Source organism: Triturus cristatus, chromosome 1_2, assembly GCF_964204655.1.
Source record: "Triturus cristatus chromosome 1_2, aTriCri1.1, whole genome shotgun sequence".
Lineage (NCBI taxonomy): Eukaryota > Metazoa > Chordata > Amphibia > Caudata > Salamandridae > Triturus > Triturus cristatus.
In genome coordinates this window covers 1,148,069,863-1,148,087,544 of record NC_140580.1, presented here as the reverse complement: position 1 = coordinate 1,148,087,544, position 17,682 = coordinate 1,148,069,863, and the positions used below count along the sequence as shown (strand labels likewise).

Sequence of the window (17,682 nt, the reverse complement as noted above, 5' to 3'; positions counted from 1 at the left end):
TGAGGTCCAGTATTGGTCTGAGAGTCCCATCCTTTTTGGGAATTAGGAAATACAGGGAGTAGACCCCTGTTCCTTGATGCTTTATGGGGACTGGCTCTATTGCAGGCTTTTGAAGCAGTGAGAGAACCTCCTGTTTGAGGAGCGCCAGTTGTTCCGCGGACATTGGACGCTGTTTGGGGGGTATTTGGGGGGAGTTGCAGTAAGTTCCCAGGCAGTAACCTTACTGGATAATTCGTCTTACCCACCTGTCTGTAGTGATGGAATTCCAGACAGGTAGGAACTGTGAGAGTCTCCCTCTCGGGAGTGGAATGGTCTGGAGGGAGTGAAGTCACTGTGTTAGTGGGAGAGGCAGAAGTGTTGTTACCTCAGCCTCTTCCCTTGTTGTTATTTCCCAGGTACCCTCCTCCAAAATATCACCTGTTGGGGATGTTTGTGCGGGGTTTTTATAGGAGGAAGCAGCAGTGTCTGTACTAATGGTTTTGGATGCGCCTCTATAAAAGGAGCTGCGAAAGGAGCCTCGTGTAGATGGAGACTGTAATGCTCCCATGGTATCTGCAGTCTCAGTGTCTTTTTTCATTTTTTCTAAAGCTGTGTCCACAGCCAGGCCAAAAAGTTGTTCCTGATTGAATGGCTGATTCAGGATAGTGGATGCACTTCCTGTTTGAACCCAGAAATGCACAACCAGGCATGCCTTCGTAGGAACACACTGGTGTTGATTGATCTAGATCTGCTGCATTTAATGGATACGCTGGTGATCAACTTGCCTTCCTGAATCAGATCATTGGCTTTGCCCTTGAATTGGTCAGGCAAACGTTGCATGAGGGTCTCGAGTTAGTCATAGTGAGCCCTATCGTATCTGGCAAGTAATGCTTGTGCATTGGCTATCCTCCAGTGATAAGCTGCCTGGGAGGCCACTCATTTGCCTGAAGCATCTAGTAATTTAGACTCTTTGTCTGGAGGTGGAGCTTCACCGGAGGTATGAGAGGTAGCACGCTTTCTAGCATTGGACACTACCAGGGAATCTAAGGGGAGTTGTCCTTTAATGTAGGTGGTATCATTAGGGGTGGGTTTATATTTTTTATCAATCCGAGGATTGAGAATCCTGGTTCTGACAGGGTCTTTGAAGACGTCTGGAGCATGTTTAAAGACACCTTTGAGCATGGGTAGTGTTTGTACCGTCTTTTGTGTCTGTGCAAAAATGTCCACTAGGAAGTCTTCCTCTGTGGGGTCTGAATGCATTTGGACGCCGTGATATTGGGCAGCCCCATCAATAAGCAGACTAAACCCAATGTTGTCATCTGGGGGAGACGGTCTAGTGGGGTATGCATCTGGATTCGGAAGATCTGGAGGATCTAGAGGGACATTGTAGTCGACCGATGGGTCTGGTGGTATGCTAGTGTCATCATCAGGATCAGTGAAAGGGTCATTATTTCCTCCCCCACCACCTAGGTCATCATCATCCGGTGGTGGTGAATATGGGGTAAGTATGGGAGACTTCGGAGGAGAGATAGGCTTAGGAGGAAGAACAGGAGAAGAGGGTCTTAAAGGTGAAGTAGCACAGTCTCTTTTCTTCACAGGCACCTCAGGGATGTGTGGGGTGTCCAATTTCCTCTTCTTGTGTGGAACGCTGACAATATGGCCTGTTTTGGTTCCATATGGAGAGTTTTTTGCTTAGGATCGATTGATTCCAGCAGAAATAGTTCTTCTTCTTCGATGGTAGCCTACAGCGCCGATTTTTTCGGTTCCGAATGTGGTTTGGATTACGGATCTGGAGCCTTAGAAGGGTTTTTTGTGTATTTCGGTGTCGTGTCCGAAATCTTTTCGGATCCAAAGGTTTGAGGTGTCTTCGGTCCCGAAGCCTTGTGTTTTTTGGGTGCCAAGGTACTCTGTGCCAAGGCCTTTTTGGAGCCCGCAGGTGTAGAATGTGTTTACGCTTTCGGTGCCAATGTTGTTTTTGGGGCACTGGCGTGCGGCTTGCTCGGTCCCGAACTGCCGGAAGACTTCTCCTTTGTCTTCGGAGACGGGCCCGGGGGCGGGGTTTCTGAAGTTTTCTTTCGGTCGCGACTAGGGCCTTCAGGCGAAGTCTTGAACGGAGCCTTTTGCTTTTCAGGTGAGGTTAGGGCAAGGGCAGTTGTACTCACTCATTGACCTGGAGTGATGTGGTCATTGGAGTCATCTGCTTCGGATACGATGTCAAGATCCTCCGAATCCTCTGCCTCTGGAACGTCGGGGCCTTCATCGAAGATGTCCTCTGGCATCGGAGCAGTCTGTTGCGCCATAACGTGTTGTCGAGCCCAGTGATAACGGATAGTCTTCTTGGAGCAGAAGAAGGCACAGGCTTGGCAATTGTTCTCCTCGTGCTCGGGCGAGAGACAGAGGTTGCAGACCTTGTGTTGGTCGCTGTGTGGGAATTTAGCTCCACACTGGGGGCATTTTTTAAATGGAGTCCTTTCCATTAGCCGTAAGCCTGAATGACGAAGATAGGCCCTGTGGCCCGCGTCGACGACCGGAATCGAGTTTGTGAGTTAGCGCAACGAAAGGCACGCAAACGAAAACAATACCTTCGAGTTTGCGAAGGTTTGCGCGTCAAACGGTTTAGAAAACACAGTACCGAACCGAAGAAGTTACATTCGAACCCGATGGCGCACTATCGTCCAAGAGAGGGGTCGCCTATCTTGTTACTACAAAAAACTACTTCCAAGACAACAAGGTGCAAGCATCCGAGCCCAAAACCAGATGGCGATCTATGCACAAGTATGAAATCTGAAGCTCATATGCCTCGAACATACATTTCCCTCTCCAATTGATAGTAAATGCATTGTCCTGGGTTCCTAGACAATACCACCAGCTCACAAACTTCCTGCATTTGATGTTTTGATTCATGGCAAACATATTCCAGGAAAATGTTCCCCATCTCTGAAACACTGTTCTCTGTTGCTCCGATTCTACTTCCCATTGGCGAGTATTGAAATGCTGCCTGCTCGTGGTCTACAACAGAGACTTGCAATGACACATTCTTTGCATTGACCCATTCCCAGAGCTCCTATGCCTCCTTCAATAGGAGCAACGATCTTGTTCCTCCTTGTTTTGCATGTAAATACATTGTTGTCGTGTTGTCTGCTCTCACCATCACATGAGAGTTCCTGAACAGTAGCTGAAAAGCTGCTAATACCTATGAAACAGCTCTGAGTTCCAGCACGTGGATGTGAAGTTCGCTCTCTTCCTTGGCCTAAATTAGATGAACTACTTGATTTGATAAATGTGCTCCACCACCTATCATGGAGGCATCTGTGGGCTCCTTTTCTGTAAGCTTTGACCTTTGAAAACATTGCTGCTTCTCATCCACCACTGAAGTACCTTCTTCGTACTCTGAGTAACCTCGACCAAGTCGTCCCAATCTACATCTTTTTGTTGCTACCATCTGGCTAACTCCTTCTAAAGCACCCTCATTTGCAGTCAGCTTTTTATCAACAGGATGCATGAATACATTGTTCCTAACACTGTCTTTATTAGTCAAGTCACCTTCAGTTTTTTGTTTTACCAAGGTCTTCACTTGAATCATCAATTTCTTTCCTCTTTCCTGTAACAGGTACACCATGCCCTTCACTGTCTTCAATTGCACTCCTAAAAACACAAAAGCCTGAGCTGGTTCCATCTTTGACTTCGTGGTATTTATTGCAAGTCCTAAAATCATAAGACCTTTCTGATTAATCTCATGATCTCCTCTTTTCAACTCCATGTGGCAGCTTTTATCAACCAATTGTCTAGATATGGACACACCATACTGCCTTTCCTTCTTATAAATGGTGCCACAAGAGCCATGCATTCTGCGAAGATTCGCACGGCTGTCCTCAGACCAAAGGGTAGGACTTTGTTTAATGGTTGCAGGGCAACACCACCAGCTCAGAGATACTTCTTGAGATCCTGTGAATTGGTATATTGAAATACGCATCCTCCAGATCTATGGAGCGGAGAAAATCTTCTTTAAAGGCAAAATCTCCTGCAATGCACCATGCGGAAACTTTGTTGCTTTATATACTTGTTTAATTCTCTTAATTCTAATATCTGATGCCACTCTTCTGATTTCTTTAATATGAGAAAACTGTGAATAAAATCCCTCACAGTGCTCTTCCATCTGCCCTTTTTCTATTGCTCCTTTCTTGAAAAGCTTCAATATTTCCTTTCGTAGCTCTCCTAGATTCTTGGGTCTTTCCTTTATAGAAGGGTAGTTGGTGGCTCCTCCACAAATTCCAGGACATGTGCCTGCCTGGCAATATCTAACACTGACTTGTCTGTTACTTGCTGCCATTCCTGGTAATAAAAGTGCATCCTTTCCCTGACTGGCAGCTGAACATCAGGAACTGCAATCTTTTGAAAGTCATGACCTTCTGCTCAGTGGTGTAGCAAGGGGGGGTGGGGGGTCTGTCCACCCCAGGTGGCATGTGTTTGGGGGCAGCAGCCTCCCCCCGCTCTTACCTGCTGTTCTTGGGGCGGCAATCGCCCCCAACCCCCACCCGCTCTTCAATCGGCCGCCGAGGGGCGGCAAATAGAAAGAAATCCTCAAGGCACCCCGATTCCCCCGCTCTAATTCAGTCGCAGTGGGGCGGCAAACACAGGGACTACCACGGGTGTCCAAAGTGATTGCTACGTCACTGCTTTTACCTTTATACCTGGAAGGCTGATTTCCTCTTCTTGCTCTGCCTTGATTTTGTCTGTAACCTTGTCCTCTTTGCCTTTCTGGTCTATTTTGTTGACCGTTATAACAGTACTGTCCTGTAGGAACGAAAATAGGATTCATGCTGCCCTGGTCTAAAGAATTGCCTCTTGTAACCTCTATATGGTTGTCTTCCTTGCAGCATACCAAGCGAGCGAGCTGTCTCTGCCTTTATCGCTTGAAGTGCCTCATCCACCTTCCTGCCAAATACATTTTTACCATCAAAAGGCATATCCATCACCCATGTCTGAACCTCTGGTCTGAATGTCGTACTTTTCAATCAGCCATACCTTCCCACAACTGTTGCACTTCCGACTTGTCTAAATGCGCATATTGACAAGTCCATGGCCACATCTATTAATGGTTTCGACGCAAGCTCTGTCCTTGAAAATCGGCTTCGCTTTCTCATCTTCCTCTGGCAACTTCTCTAGGAGCAGGGCCATGTCGCTCCATAAGTGCCTGTCAAAACGAGCTACTATTGCTGTAGTTCACAATTTTAATTGCATCAGCTACTAGCACACAATCGCTTTCCCATCGAATTCCATTTCCTACCCTCTGTCTGTAGGCGCTGTGAATGGCGATGATTTATTTCTCGACCTGCGCTATGCTGCTGCCGATATGATTGAAAAAAAAAAACAATTGATGGACGGAATGCAGAACAAATCAAAACATTCACCCCCAGTCAAGAGCTCTGGGTTTAATCCATCATTCTTTTGCTCACCATGCCACCCCAGTGTAGACCTGGCCATATGCAAATCAGTCTTGACCCTGTGCCTCATGGGAACAGTCCAGACCGAACTGCCAAGCAAGGTCCTCCCTGGACCGGAAACAAGCATCCTAGTACCGGTTTCGGGGTTTCACCCCTCTTCAGCCAGGATAGCTAGAGTCCAGTGGCACAGTGAGCCCAGGACATTGTTCTGCATTCTGTCCATCAACTGTTGTTTTTGCATTTGTCACCCCGAGTGGGAAGGGTATGCCCAGACGTGGGTCCTGTGCTCTCCATGCCACTGGAATCAAGCTATCCTGGCTGAAGAGGGGTGAAACCCCGAAACCGGTCCTAGGATGCTTGTTTCCAGTCCAGGGAGGACCTGGCTTGGCAGTTCGGGCTGGACTGTTCCCATGATGCAAAGGGTCAAGACTGATTTGCATATGGCTGGGTTCAAACTGGGACAGCATGGTGAGCAAAAAAACGATGGATTTAGGCCTAGATCTCTGTACTGGGGTGAATGTATGACATTGTTCTGCATTCTGTCCATCAACTGTTGTTTTTGCAGCCGATATGATTGACTCAGTTCAAACCGGATTCAAAATACATCCGCTGCGTCCTCCGTGGCCTTGTACTTTTTCTCAATTTTAGAGAGATTTACCAAAGCAGTTGGTGTATTCTGCATCATCGACACACCTTCCCATAGGTGCTACATAATAGGAATAGACCTTGTGCCTCTCTGCTTTTTCTCCTTAAAATCAAACAAAAAGCACGATTTCTCTGCCACAGACTAAAACATTCCAAGGCCTTCTCTATCAGGGAATGAAACCTCCCAATGTCATCTTGGGGAGAATTACGTTTCACAAGTTCTGGACCGGCATCCTTAGGAGTGTTGAACTGATTCCATTCTGAATCATTCTCAGGCATCCCGGAGCGGCTTTGTGTATCATCATCTGCTTTATTAAAGGATGAATCTAATCGACTCACCTGCTCATCATTATCCTCAGCATCTGGCACTCTCTCGTCCGGACTCTCATTCCCAGACTGTTGCTGCCTTTGCTTTAGTTTACATTTTTCCGGCTGCAAAATTGGTAGCCGTGAGGTTGCATTGTTCTTCTTTTCCCTCAGTTCCAGATGCAGTTGCAGCCAATTATAAAGGTCTTCAACCATTTTCAGAAGAGACATAAAAATATGTTAAGGCACTTGTATCAACTTGTAAGACGTATGACCTTGAACTTGCCTCCACTGATAATTATCATCCGCCTCAACAACGTACTGTATGTTCAGATCACTTGGGTGACCTGCCCTTTCTTCCTCATCACTGTCAACACTAAAAAATGCCTCTATTTCATCCAAATCAGGTACTATATTTCCCTCACTAACTATAGGCCTGTCTTGCTGTGGTGAAAGGAAATTCTCCTGAAATAATTTGAGTGGTGGTCTAGGTTGCACAGGTGACATCACCAGTCTCCAGTACTGGCTCCATTGTTTCTTCTTGTACCTCACCAAAACCTGAATGCAACGTAATTGGTGTTGTCAATGCTTGATTATCTGCCATTGCCAATGCAGTTTCTTACTTAATATAGTCGCCTTTGCTTGTTTTTTTTAACTAAAATATTTGCTTTTTCCAATGCTAGATTTTCTGCCGTCAAAAGAGTTAGCTAGTCGCTGCTCACCGACCGCAATATATTTCTTGGTGAGCTCTCCTTTAAATCTTGCCTCTTCATCGACGACATTCTGTTAAGTCGGTGAAGGCATCATTGTAGCCGCACACAGACGGCAACAGTCTTCCTGCTGCTGCCTCATTAAACACTTGCCTCTTCTTTGCCGACCATGTTTCCTTCGTCGGCGAAGGCCACACTGTAGCCGCATTTGTCAAAGGCATACACTGCTTCATTGACGCCGCTCGAGTTGATGACTCCCCTGTCGCAGAGGAACTTAAACTGGTTCCTCCATTCATACTTCTCTTCCTCATTTAATCCACAGTTCTCTTATCGTCTATGCCGTTGACGGAGATTTTTTTTCCTTATATTTTTTGCCGGTTTAGAAGTGCTATATTTATCAGCCTCACCTCTCTTTACGGTTACCTTGGGGACACATTTTGGTTTCTTTTTAGGCATTTCAGCAATGTCCTCCTCATGGCGATGCTCATCATTACGACGCAAGTGCTTTGGACCTAATGTCTGACTCTTAACAGCAGAGTCAAAGGGTCCTTTACCGCTTTTCTCTGCTGCCTTCTCTTTGTTCATCTCCTTACCCACAAGTGCCACAGCCAGCCACCCCCATCTGTCCTTCCAGGTTTCAACTGCGAAAATCTGACATATTTACATCTGAAGCATAAGCCAGCTGACTGTGAACAGTAAAGACACTTTACATGAGGATCCTCCACGGAAATCGTCATTTTACCACATGACAAGTATATCTTAAACAAATATTCCATCAATATTGCTTCAGCCAAATTAAAAATAATCCTTTTTTTGATGAGCTGTCAGATAGGGTGCGTGCAGTAGAAAATCTGACAGCTGGAAGGTTCAGTGGGAGATCACCTGGACATAGAGCATTTTTATTGGCTGGTATTTGGATCATAAATAGATGAGGATCAGTTGCAAAAGATGCCTGTTGGTCTATGGTGGTATGCTATAGATAGAGTATGTACTGCTGTTGGAAAATAACCAGCGTCTCCCAGTCGGACAACGGGGGAAATATTCAACTTTGTGAATCTATGAAATATCCAATGCTGAAGAAAAAAAGCTTGTCCCTTAATACAAACCTGATGTCAGTAATGATTTTCAAGGGGATTCAGGGTCCTCCTCCGCTACATCTCAGTAAGCTCACTCCACTCTAGTGGGGAAAAGCTTTTAACAATCGACCCATGCCGCCAAAATGTTTGGGCCCTCTCGGCAGCCTCATTCACCCCAACCCAGAACAATGGGTCGAGAGGATTCTTCAATTATTTGAGTACTCTTATAAAGGATGCTCAAGCAGAGTTTATCAGCATGCTATAGGTTGTTAAATTGCATTTATTAACATAACACAGTGAAGTAAAAAGTTCAAGCTAACTGCAGACACATCAAACATAGTAATCAAAAAATATGTATGAGTGGATAAAAAAGGAAGGCAAGAGAAGATTAACTGGAAAAGCAGGAGGGAAGGAATGCTCTATTGGTCAAGAGTCTAGCAGGTAAGATACGACTACGGGCACAGAGAAGGTAGTTTAAGAGTAGAATATTAGTGGACAAAAGAAATCAACTGTAACAGGAGAAGTGGAACAGAGAAGTGAGTGGTGGTATGGTGTATCTGATAAGGGGTGGAGAGAGCGTAAGATGGGACAGTAAAAAAACAAATGTGAAGCATAGGAAATGGATGGGTGAGGGGAGTTACGAGGGGTAAATTTGTTCAGACAACTGGAAGAGGTTCAGAACAGTTGATTGTACTGAAACACAGCTAAATTGAGTGATGGAAAAACATGTGATTTTAGTAAATTGGCTAAATAGAATAGAAAAGATGCAGAAAAAGTCAAAATTGGGAATAGTAAAATTAGAAAATAGTGTGATGGACCTTAGCTCTGACAATAGTGAGTCAGTCTTCTGTGCTAGCTCCTATGCCAGGTATGAATTCTCCCACCGAGGTTGAGGAGTGCCAGTTTTTATGTGCACCAACGGCTGCACTAGAAATTGTTAATAGAGGAAAGTCTACTCACAAGAGTAAGAATGTGGGTGTACCTGAACAGTTTAAGGGTTACATTGTTATTTAGTTTTTCTTTTTCCTTTTGTTAAGGGGGTGGAGACGTAGTGTGACTGCTTGCGTCACTGCATTCCAGGATGACTGATTGGAATTAAATGACAGAAGGCCATTCTATGTTGGTGGCCGATCAGATCGAAGTTTCTGTGCAGCACTGCGAGCTGGAGTGTTATTTTATGTAGAGTAAATACAAGTACTGTACTTCCAGTTCTTTTTGTCTACTAGATATCATCTCTAAAAACGACACCCGAAACAACACTGGGAAAAATATCACCAAAAGGGTATTTGAGGAAAAACGTGCAAAACGCTAGAAGACCTACCCAATAGAACCCTGACAGCTGTTTGCCCGGACACAGGTCACAATGATGCAGTCTTTTTGGCGTCCCTGGAAACCATCCACTGTGTCAACTTCTCCATGTCTGAAAGGAACAAAGAGAGCACAAAATGACTTAGTAATAAAACTCAATTCCTCACTTTACCAAAGCGCCCAAATTCCTCACTTTACCAAAGCGCCCAAATGCCTCACTTTACCAAAGCGCCCAAATGCCTCACTTTACCAAAGCGCCCAAATGCCTCACTTTACCAAAGCGCCCAAATGCCTCACTTTACCAAAGCGCCCAAATTCCTCACTTTACCAAAGCGCCCAAATTCCTCACTTTACCAAAGCGCAACATTGTCCATCATGGATGCATTCTAGACCTCAAAACTAATGCTACAGGTAAGTAAATTGCACTTCACCATCACAAAACACGTCCCCCTCCCCACTCCAACTCTAGAATAAGGTTTCCTCTAACTGGGGTGTTTTTCTCTGTCTGACTTTAGAACAATATGACTAAACTTGTGGGGGTCTGGGTGCAGTTTGCATGGACGTACGCTTTTAAAGTGTGGACAAAGGACTCAGAGTCGAACTACTCTGGACACAGAGTGCTCTTGGCCGAAGTCATGACAGGCCAGGAAGTAAACATTTTAAGACACGACTTGCCGTGTCTGCAGTCTCTGGTGCCGTAGCAAATGGGGCGGCTTCCATGGCGTACATGCAAGCACTGACCCGCCGTGAATCCAGCGCTGAAATTAAAGGCGGTAGGAAGGAGAATGACAGTCATTAAGGGAAAGGATGAGGCTGTTAAAAAACCAACACTGCAGCTAGCCCATGGAGCATTGCAGGCGGAGTCTGGAGGATCCCAACCTTTAATCACTAACCTGTTTGCGGCTCCCAACATCAGAGGATTAAAGGGAAAAGCCCAGGAGAACCCCCTCCCCTGAACACCACGGTGGCTCCTTCAATGGAAACCCTGGCAGAGTGATCAGAGACCACAGGAGCAACACACACGTTGAGCAAAAAGAGCCTTTAATTCTCCAAATGCAGGCTGAGTCAATGCTATCAGGGGTTACGAGGGAGTTGTAGGCAACAGAATCCATTATGGATGCCACAAAGACCACGCTACAGGGGCACATTGTAGCGATACAAATATACCTCTTAGAAATATTGCCTGCCCCTCGGCTATTGCCTGGAGTAATTTTGTGGACAGGAAGCACAAAACAGTTATTTCCCCTGACACAGTGGGTAAGAAATTCTTCTCTTTAACCAATGAATCGGAAAATTCCTATTTTGGCAATTCATCCTCAAGTGATGGTGCGGCCTTGGATTTAAGCAGTAGTAGTTGGTTGGAAGACTCTGTGATCTTTTTTTTTTTTAAAACCGTTTATTACAAAACTCAAAAAATATACAAAGATGGGCCTACAACCGTCCGGCCGGCCGCTAGCAAACAAAAGGAGCATATGACACACATTGTAGAGCGCGTGTTGCGGCTGAGGAAGATGCACAGGAGTTAGCAGCGTTGATAGCCACACCATCCGGACCCCACTGTACGGTTTCATTTTAAACTGAAATAACAACCAAAAAAAAAAAAAACCACAAGGCAATCTACAATCAGAAATAGCAGCATGTGCTCCCCTGAGAGGGGGACCCTACCAATCCATAGGAATATCAAGAAGGGGAAGAGATCAGGATTAGGGCTGGGTAAACTCAGTGCCTGGAACAGGGAAGATGGATCAGCTAGGGGGATGGGGCAGGTGACGGATCGGGCAATAACGGCGGAGTACAGACTCCCCCGCGGTAGGCATTCCAGGGGCCCCAGACTTTCACCCATGTCCCAGGCTTACCTCTCGCCACATACACCACCTTTTCCCGAAACATGCACCAGTCCATATGTTCCTTCCAAGCCGAGACAGTCGGGGACCTCTGGGATCCCCACAGTTGAGCAATATCACGCTTGGCCACCATATATCCCAGAGTCACCCACCACGTCTGTGGCGCCGAATAGTCGGTAGGTTCCCACACATTCAACAGGCATCTCCTCGCTTCGGGTAGCAGCACCACATGTGTAACCTCACGCAGGACCTCATGCACACCACGCCAGAATCGCTCCATCTCCGGGCATTCCCACAGTATATGCAGAAAGGTCCCCAAAGCACCACACCCACGCCTACACAACCCGTCCACAGCATAGCCCATACGCAGGAGCCTTGGCCCCGTCATGTAGACTCTATGGAGTATCTTGAGCTGGACGAAGCGAAGGCGGGCCGGTATGGCCACCTCTTTCGGGGAGGCCACCGCAGAGGTCCAGTCCTCGTCGTCCAGCTCCAGTCCATCGGCCACCCAAGCCTCACGAAGGGCAGTCAGCAATCCCGAGCGGTCATTGATCAGTTTTTTGTAGATCAGTGAGATCGTGCTGTCAGGAACGTGTCCATCCAGCACTCTATGCTCCAGGGGGGAATACTCCGGGATGGAGGCAACGTCAGGGAAGACGGAGCCCAGTGCATGACGGATCTGCAAATACCGAAAGTACTCCCTGTCATGCAACTGGAATTCCGTCTGCAGCATCTCGAACGTTTTAAATCCTCCCCTCGTCCAGAGATCCCCCACTTTACTGATGCCTATCATGTCCCACTTCTCAAAGCCCTTCGAGGTCCACAGGGAGCCCAACCGCTCGGACGCGTATAGTGGTGTTGCCCGGGTCAGACGATCCTTCCACCCCATCGCCACATTGGCCGCGTGCCACACACGCACCATGACGCGCGTGGGGCCGGTCAGCCGAGCGTCGGGCGCGCCGGAGTAGAGCGCTCGATTATAGTCCCCACCCGGGAGTAGCATCTTATCCATTTCGAATGCCGGGTTTAAAGCGGGCCCGTACAGGCCATGATTAATCGCAGCCAGCTGGGAGGCCCAATAGTATCGTTTGATATCCGGGAGGGCAATCCCTCCGTCATACCATGGGAGCGTCAGCTTTGCCAGGGCGATACGCGGCCTCCCGTCCCAAAACAGGCGGCGCTGCAAACTCTCCACCTCACGGAAGTAGCGCGCTGGGACGAGGTCCATAGTATTCTGCAAAGCGTAGAGGAAGCGCGGCAGAGACATCATCTTAAACAATGCCGCCCGGCCGAGCGGCGAGAGCGGCAAGCGCCGCCAGCGCGTGACATCCTCCTTCAGGCGCTGGAGGGGGGGAAGCAAGTTCCGATCATACCGGGCATCCGGGTCCAGAGTAATGAAGACACCCAGGTACCGAAATCCCTGCGGGGCGATCTGGATCGGACAGCCCCGCGGGAGAAAAGGCGCCTCCCCAGAGAGAACATACACGCACGATTTAGCCCAGTTGATGACAAGGCCGGAGTTACGACCAAATGAATGCAAAACATCAACCAGTACTATAAGTGATTTACGTGGGGAAGCTAGGTACAAGAGGATGTCATCAGCGTATAGGGATACGCGGTCCTCATACTCGGGGGTCCAACGGAGACCACGGATGGAAGGCTCCCACCGCAGCCACTCCGCCAGGGGCTCCAAGGCAAGCGCAAAAAGGAGCGGCGATAAGGGGCAGCCCTGCCGCGTGCCCCGGCCCAGCTCGAACGGAGCCGACACTCTACCGTTCACCACCACCTGCGCCAATGGGCCCGAATACAGCAATTTGACCCAGCTGAAGAACCCTGCGCCAAAGCCAAACTTCGCAAGCATCGCCCAGATGTATGGCCATTCAAGCGTATCAAACGCCATGGTGGCGTCCAGGGACGCCAAAATGGCCGGCTCCCGTATGTACTGAACACGTGCGAGCACCCCATGCAAACGCCGCAAGTTAAGAGCCGTGTTACGATGGGGAATAAAGCCGGACTGATCCTGGTGAACCAGTTCGCCCACCACGCCGACCAGCCGATTGGCCAGGACCTTGGCAAGAATTTTAGGCTCCGCGTTCAGTAGCGAAATGGGCCGATAGGATGTAACCCGGTCCCGAGGTCTCCCCTCCTTGTGGATAACCACGATTGTAGCCAGACGCTGGTCCAGCGGGAGGGAGCCCACCGAATGAGCCTCCAGGAACATCGATCGGAGATGCGGCGCCAGCGTATCCGGTCTCAATTTGTACAACTCGATGGGGAGACCATTAGGACCCATGGCCTTGCCGGAAGCGACCGAACGTATGGCGAGGGCGATTTCGTCGGAGGTTGGAGCGGCGTCCAACGACACTCTGTCCTCCTCCGAAAGGGAAGGCAGCGCGATATCCCTGAGCAGGGTACGGGAATCCTCTTCAGAGCAGGAAGACACCGGGGAATACACCCCGCGGAAATAGTCCGCGAAGCAGGAGACAATTTCTTCCGGCTCAGTAACACACACACCGTCTGTTTTCTCAATCAGCGGGACTACACGACTCGCTCTCTCCTTTTTGTCCAGCCACGCAATCAATTTACCAGCCTTATCACCCACATCATACAGTCTCCCCTGTTGCTCTCTACTGAGGCCCCTGGCTGCCTCCGTGACAAGGGCCCTGTAGGCCGCTTGCTTGAGTTGGAGGACATGTAATACGGCATCCGTCACCCCACTTTCTAGATTACCCTCCAACTCGGCTATCTCAGCTTCCACCCGGGTCACCTCCTCCCGCTCGCGCCTCCGGGTGTGGGAAATGAGGGACAGGGCCTCTCCTCGTAGTACTGTCTTGAATGCCTCCCACAGTGAGACAGCCGAAGGCACGGACCCCACATTCTCGCCAAAGTAGCGCTGGAGGGATTTAATCAATTCAGCACGAATGGTGGGGTCGCGCAAGTACCAGGGATTGATCGGGACCACCCTACCCTCACCCCTCGGGAAAAGGTCCAGGTGTAACAGGAGCGGGGAATGGTCCGAGATACCCCGTGCCAAATGGCGCACCTCTCCCACCCTCCCAACATAGGCCGCCGGAACCAGGACATAATCTAGTCGTGAGAGACTACCATGGGCCCCCGAATGGAAGGTATACTGTGACTGCGTGGGATGTTTCAAACGCCAGCAATCCACCAATCCAAAAGTGTCCAATAGACCAGATAGCCACGCTTGGGCCCGGGGGAGGTCCCTAGGGGGGTGACGATCCACAGTCCCGGAAACCACAGCATTGAAATCCCCCCCCACCACCAGAATCCCCCCCCGGAAGGCCAAGGAGGAGGCGCCCCAGGTCCGCAAAGGTAGTCGACTGCAGCCCCGGTGGGACGTATACTGACACAAAAACAACCACTTTGCCCTCCATCCTTCCCACCAAGACCGCATAACTTCCCCTGTCGTCATGGAGCACCTCATCAATCTCCAGCGGAAGCGAGTTCTTAACCATGATGCCCACACCCCTTGAACCGGACGTAAAGCCCGAATGGGCCACTAGGCGATAGCCACGCCGATTCATGGCGCAGAAGGAGTTACCAATGAGGTGTGTCTCCTGCAGAAAAACTACATCGGGCGAGATTCGCTTCAAGAACTGCAGGACCACTCCACGTTTAATCCTGTCCCCCAGTCCATTCACGTTCCAGGACAACAGAGTTAGTTCCCTACCCCCCATCATAGACAGAAGCCACCATTCGTCCCCCCGAGAGCACTATAGAGCTAGCACAATGATACTTTTGCCTTGTGGTAAAAACGAACAACACCCCCCCATCCCTGCCCACCCACCCCAACAAAACTCCCCCCTCCCTGCACCCCTGCATGAGCCCGAACAGCCCCCCCAACGTGCAGTGTGCCTGTCGCCCCATATATATAGTAAAAACTAGCTAAACCCCCTAGAGGAGGAGGGAAAACCCCCAATAGACCCCACACAACCTCCATAGGAGGGGAAATTATACAGACAGACGCTTAATCGAGAGCGGCATCATTTTTGTCCAGAGTGAAGCCCAATATTACCCCCTCAGTTCCGATCCAGTGTGCCGTCTCCCCCCGCCGCCCCCCCCCCCCGCCCCCAGATCACGATCCCCAGACAGAGTGTCCAGCCAGTCTCCGGCCGCTTCGGGGCGATCAAAAAAGTGCGTGCGACCCTCTACCTCCACTCGCAGCTTGGCTGGGAAGAGCATTGCGTATTTAAGGTTCAAGTCCCGAAGACGGCGCTTGACGCCTTGGAAGCTCAGTCTCTGCTTCTGGACCGCTGGGGTGAAATCCGGGTAAAAGTTCACCTCCACGTTGTCAAGTTTCACCGGCCCCAACAGTCTGGAGGCTTGCAGGATAGCGTCTCTGTCCCGAAAGTTGAAAATCCGGGCAATGAGGGGCCGCGGAGGGGCTCCGACCTTTGGCCTTCCCCCGGGAACCCTGTGGGCCCGCTCCACCGCGAAGAATTTACTCAACCCCCGTGGCTGGAGATGGGTAGCGATCAGGTCCTCCACAAATAGGTCCGCCGCCGCTTCCTCCCGTCCCTCGGGTACTCCGATGATGCGGATGTTGTTTCTCCGGGCCCGACTCTCGGAGTCCTCCAGGCGCCGATCCATAAGCGCGCTCGCCTGACTAAGCCGGCGCACCTCTGTTTGTAGCGCCGCCACATCAGTAGTAAGGCCCGATGCGGTGTGGGCCAAAGAATCAACTCGGTCGTTAGTCTTGGAAAGATCGGCCCTCACAAGGCCAACATCCACGAGGACCGAGTCGATCTTCTGTGCCAGTGTGTCGAACCGCTGGCCTACCGAGGCCTTCATCTCGGCAATGGCGCCCATGACATCCCGCAGAGTCAGATCCGTGGGCAGGTCCGGGGCATCAGGAGGGTCCTCAGGGGGTTTGTGCGGTCCGCCGGGAGATCCCTTCTGGAGGGTATAGCGGTCCATACTGTTGGCCTGATGGGTGGTGCCACGCCGGGTCGGCTTGGTCTTTGCCCGGTCTCCATCTTGTTTGGTGGCCATGGCCACTAGTCTCCCGGTCGCACCAGTCACGTCGTGAAGGGCAGGCAATCAGGGCCACAAGCTCCGGGGGGGGGCCACCCCAGATCGGCGGGGTGGGTCACAGCCGGCGGGCAGGCGGAGTCTCCCAGCGAGACCACACCAACACAAAGAGCCCCGCGACCCAACCCTGCAGTGACGGCAAGGGGGTGCGAAAGCGAAAGCGCGGGGTACGCGACTCGCCAGGCCCGGCCCGCCGCTGTTGTTCACTTTGTCACTGGGTCACCCCGCAGAGCAAATCCGGGGTCTGGCGAGGAGAAGGCCGCAGACTTCAATCGGTGCTCACTCCGGTGTCCGAGGTCCGATTTGACAACGGGAAACGGGTGCCACCTCAGCTCGGGCTCACCAACACATTCCCCTCATCCGAGACAGGATAAATTCAGGATAGTCGTGGGAGGTTGCGGAGGTCCTCGGGAGCCTCGCACCTACGCGGCCATCTTGGTTGCGCGCTAGGCTCCTCCTCCCGACTCTGTGATCTTGACGCAACAGAAAAAATCCTCATTAAAAAAAGAGAAGGAAGGAGAATAGTCGTCAAGGAGAATCAAGCGGAAGAGAGATGAAGAAACCAAAATGGGACTACTCTGCCACACAGCTTGTTTACCTCAATGGAGAGAAATCCGAATAGCAGCTGAGTGTGGAAGGGAAATCCTTGGCGGCAGCTGGGGCAGGGACGGCTGATACTGCGGAACCCACCCTGGCTACAATTAGTTTCTCAATTAAACAACTGCAGGATGAAGTACGGAGTGACGGTCACTGGTATAGGCTAGTCTAAAAAACGCAGGGTGCGGTGAGAAAAATGAAGTGCTCAGACATCGCAGAGAGGATAAAAATGGTGGAAGGGCGGACTGAGTGCCATGAGACCGAGGTTAGTATCCTGAAAACCCAAAGTGCATCCCAAGAATCTATTATGACAGATGTCATGTGGAAGCTAGAAGATCTGGAGAACAGATAATGAAGGAATAACTTAAGATTTTTGGGAGATTCCTGAAGGTGTGGAGGGGGGTATTGCAGAGCTTTTGCGGTAACCCTTTAGAGGCGCATTTCCTGACATAACAAAATGGGACCGGGATGCAGAATATCAACATTTGCATCGCTTTCCCGTAATGCTGAAAAAACGACAAGCTACAATGCTTGTGTATTTTGGGAACTTTTGGCTAAGACAATTTATTTATAATCAGGCTCGCCCAAATTCCAAAAAAAGAACATCATGGGGTTTCATTCTTTATTATGCCAGATTTTGCACATGCTACTTTTGAGTGAAAGCCGTGCTTGCAGCAGTAGTTTGTTGCTTTTCAGAAATTGGGTGTTGAGGTTTATCTTC

The 17,682-nt window shown here is 49.7% G+C and overlaps 1 protein-coding gene across 2 annotated transcripts in view; it reads right to left on the bottom strand.

Moving 5' to 3' along the window:
• The window catches only part of SETX (senataxin), a 674,415-nt gene that overhangs the window by 9,725 nt on the left and 647,008 nt on the right, over window positions 1-17,682 (bottom strand). For both annotated transcript variants that reach the window (XM_085613922.1, XM_085613923.1), the window contains exon 23: window positions 9,482-9,580. In XM_085613922.1, the coding sequence (XP_085470048.1) occupies window positions 9,482-9,580 (99 nt within the window). The remainder of the gene's footprint in view (window positions 1-9,481; window positions 9,581-17,682) is intronic.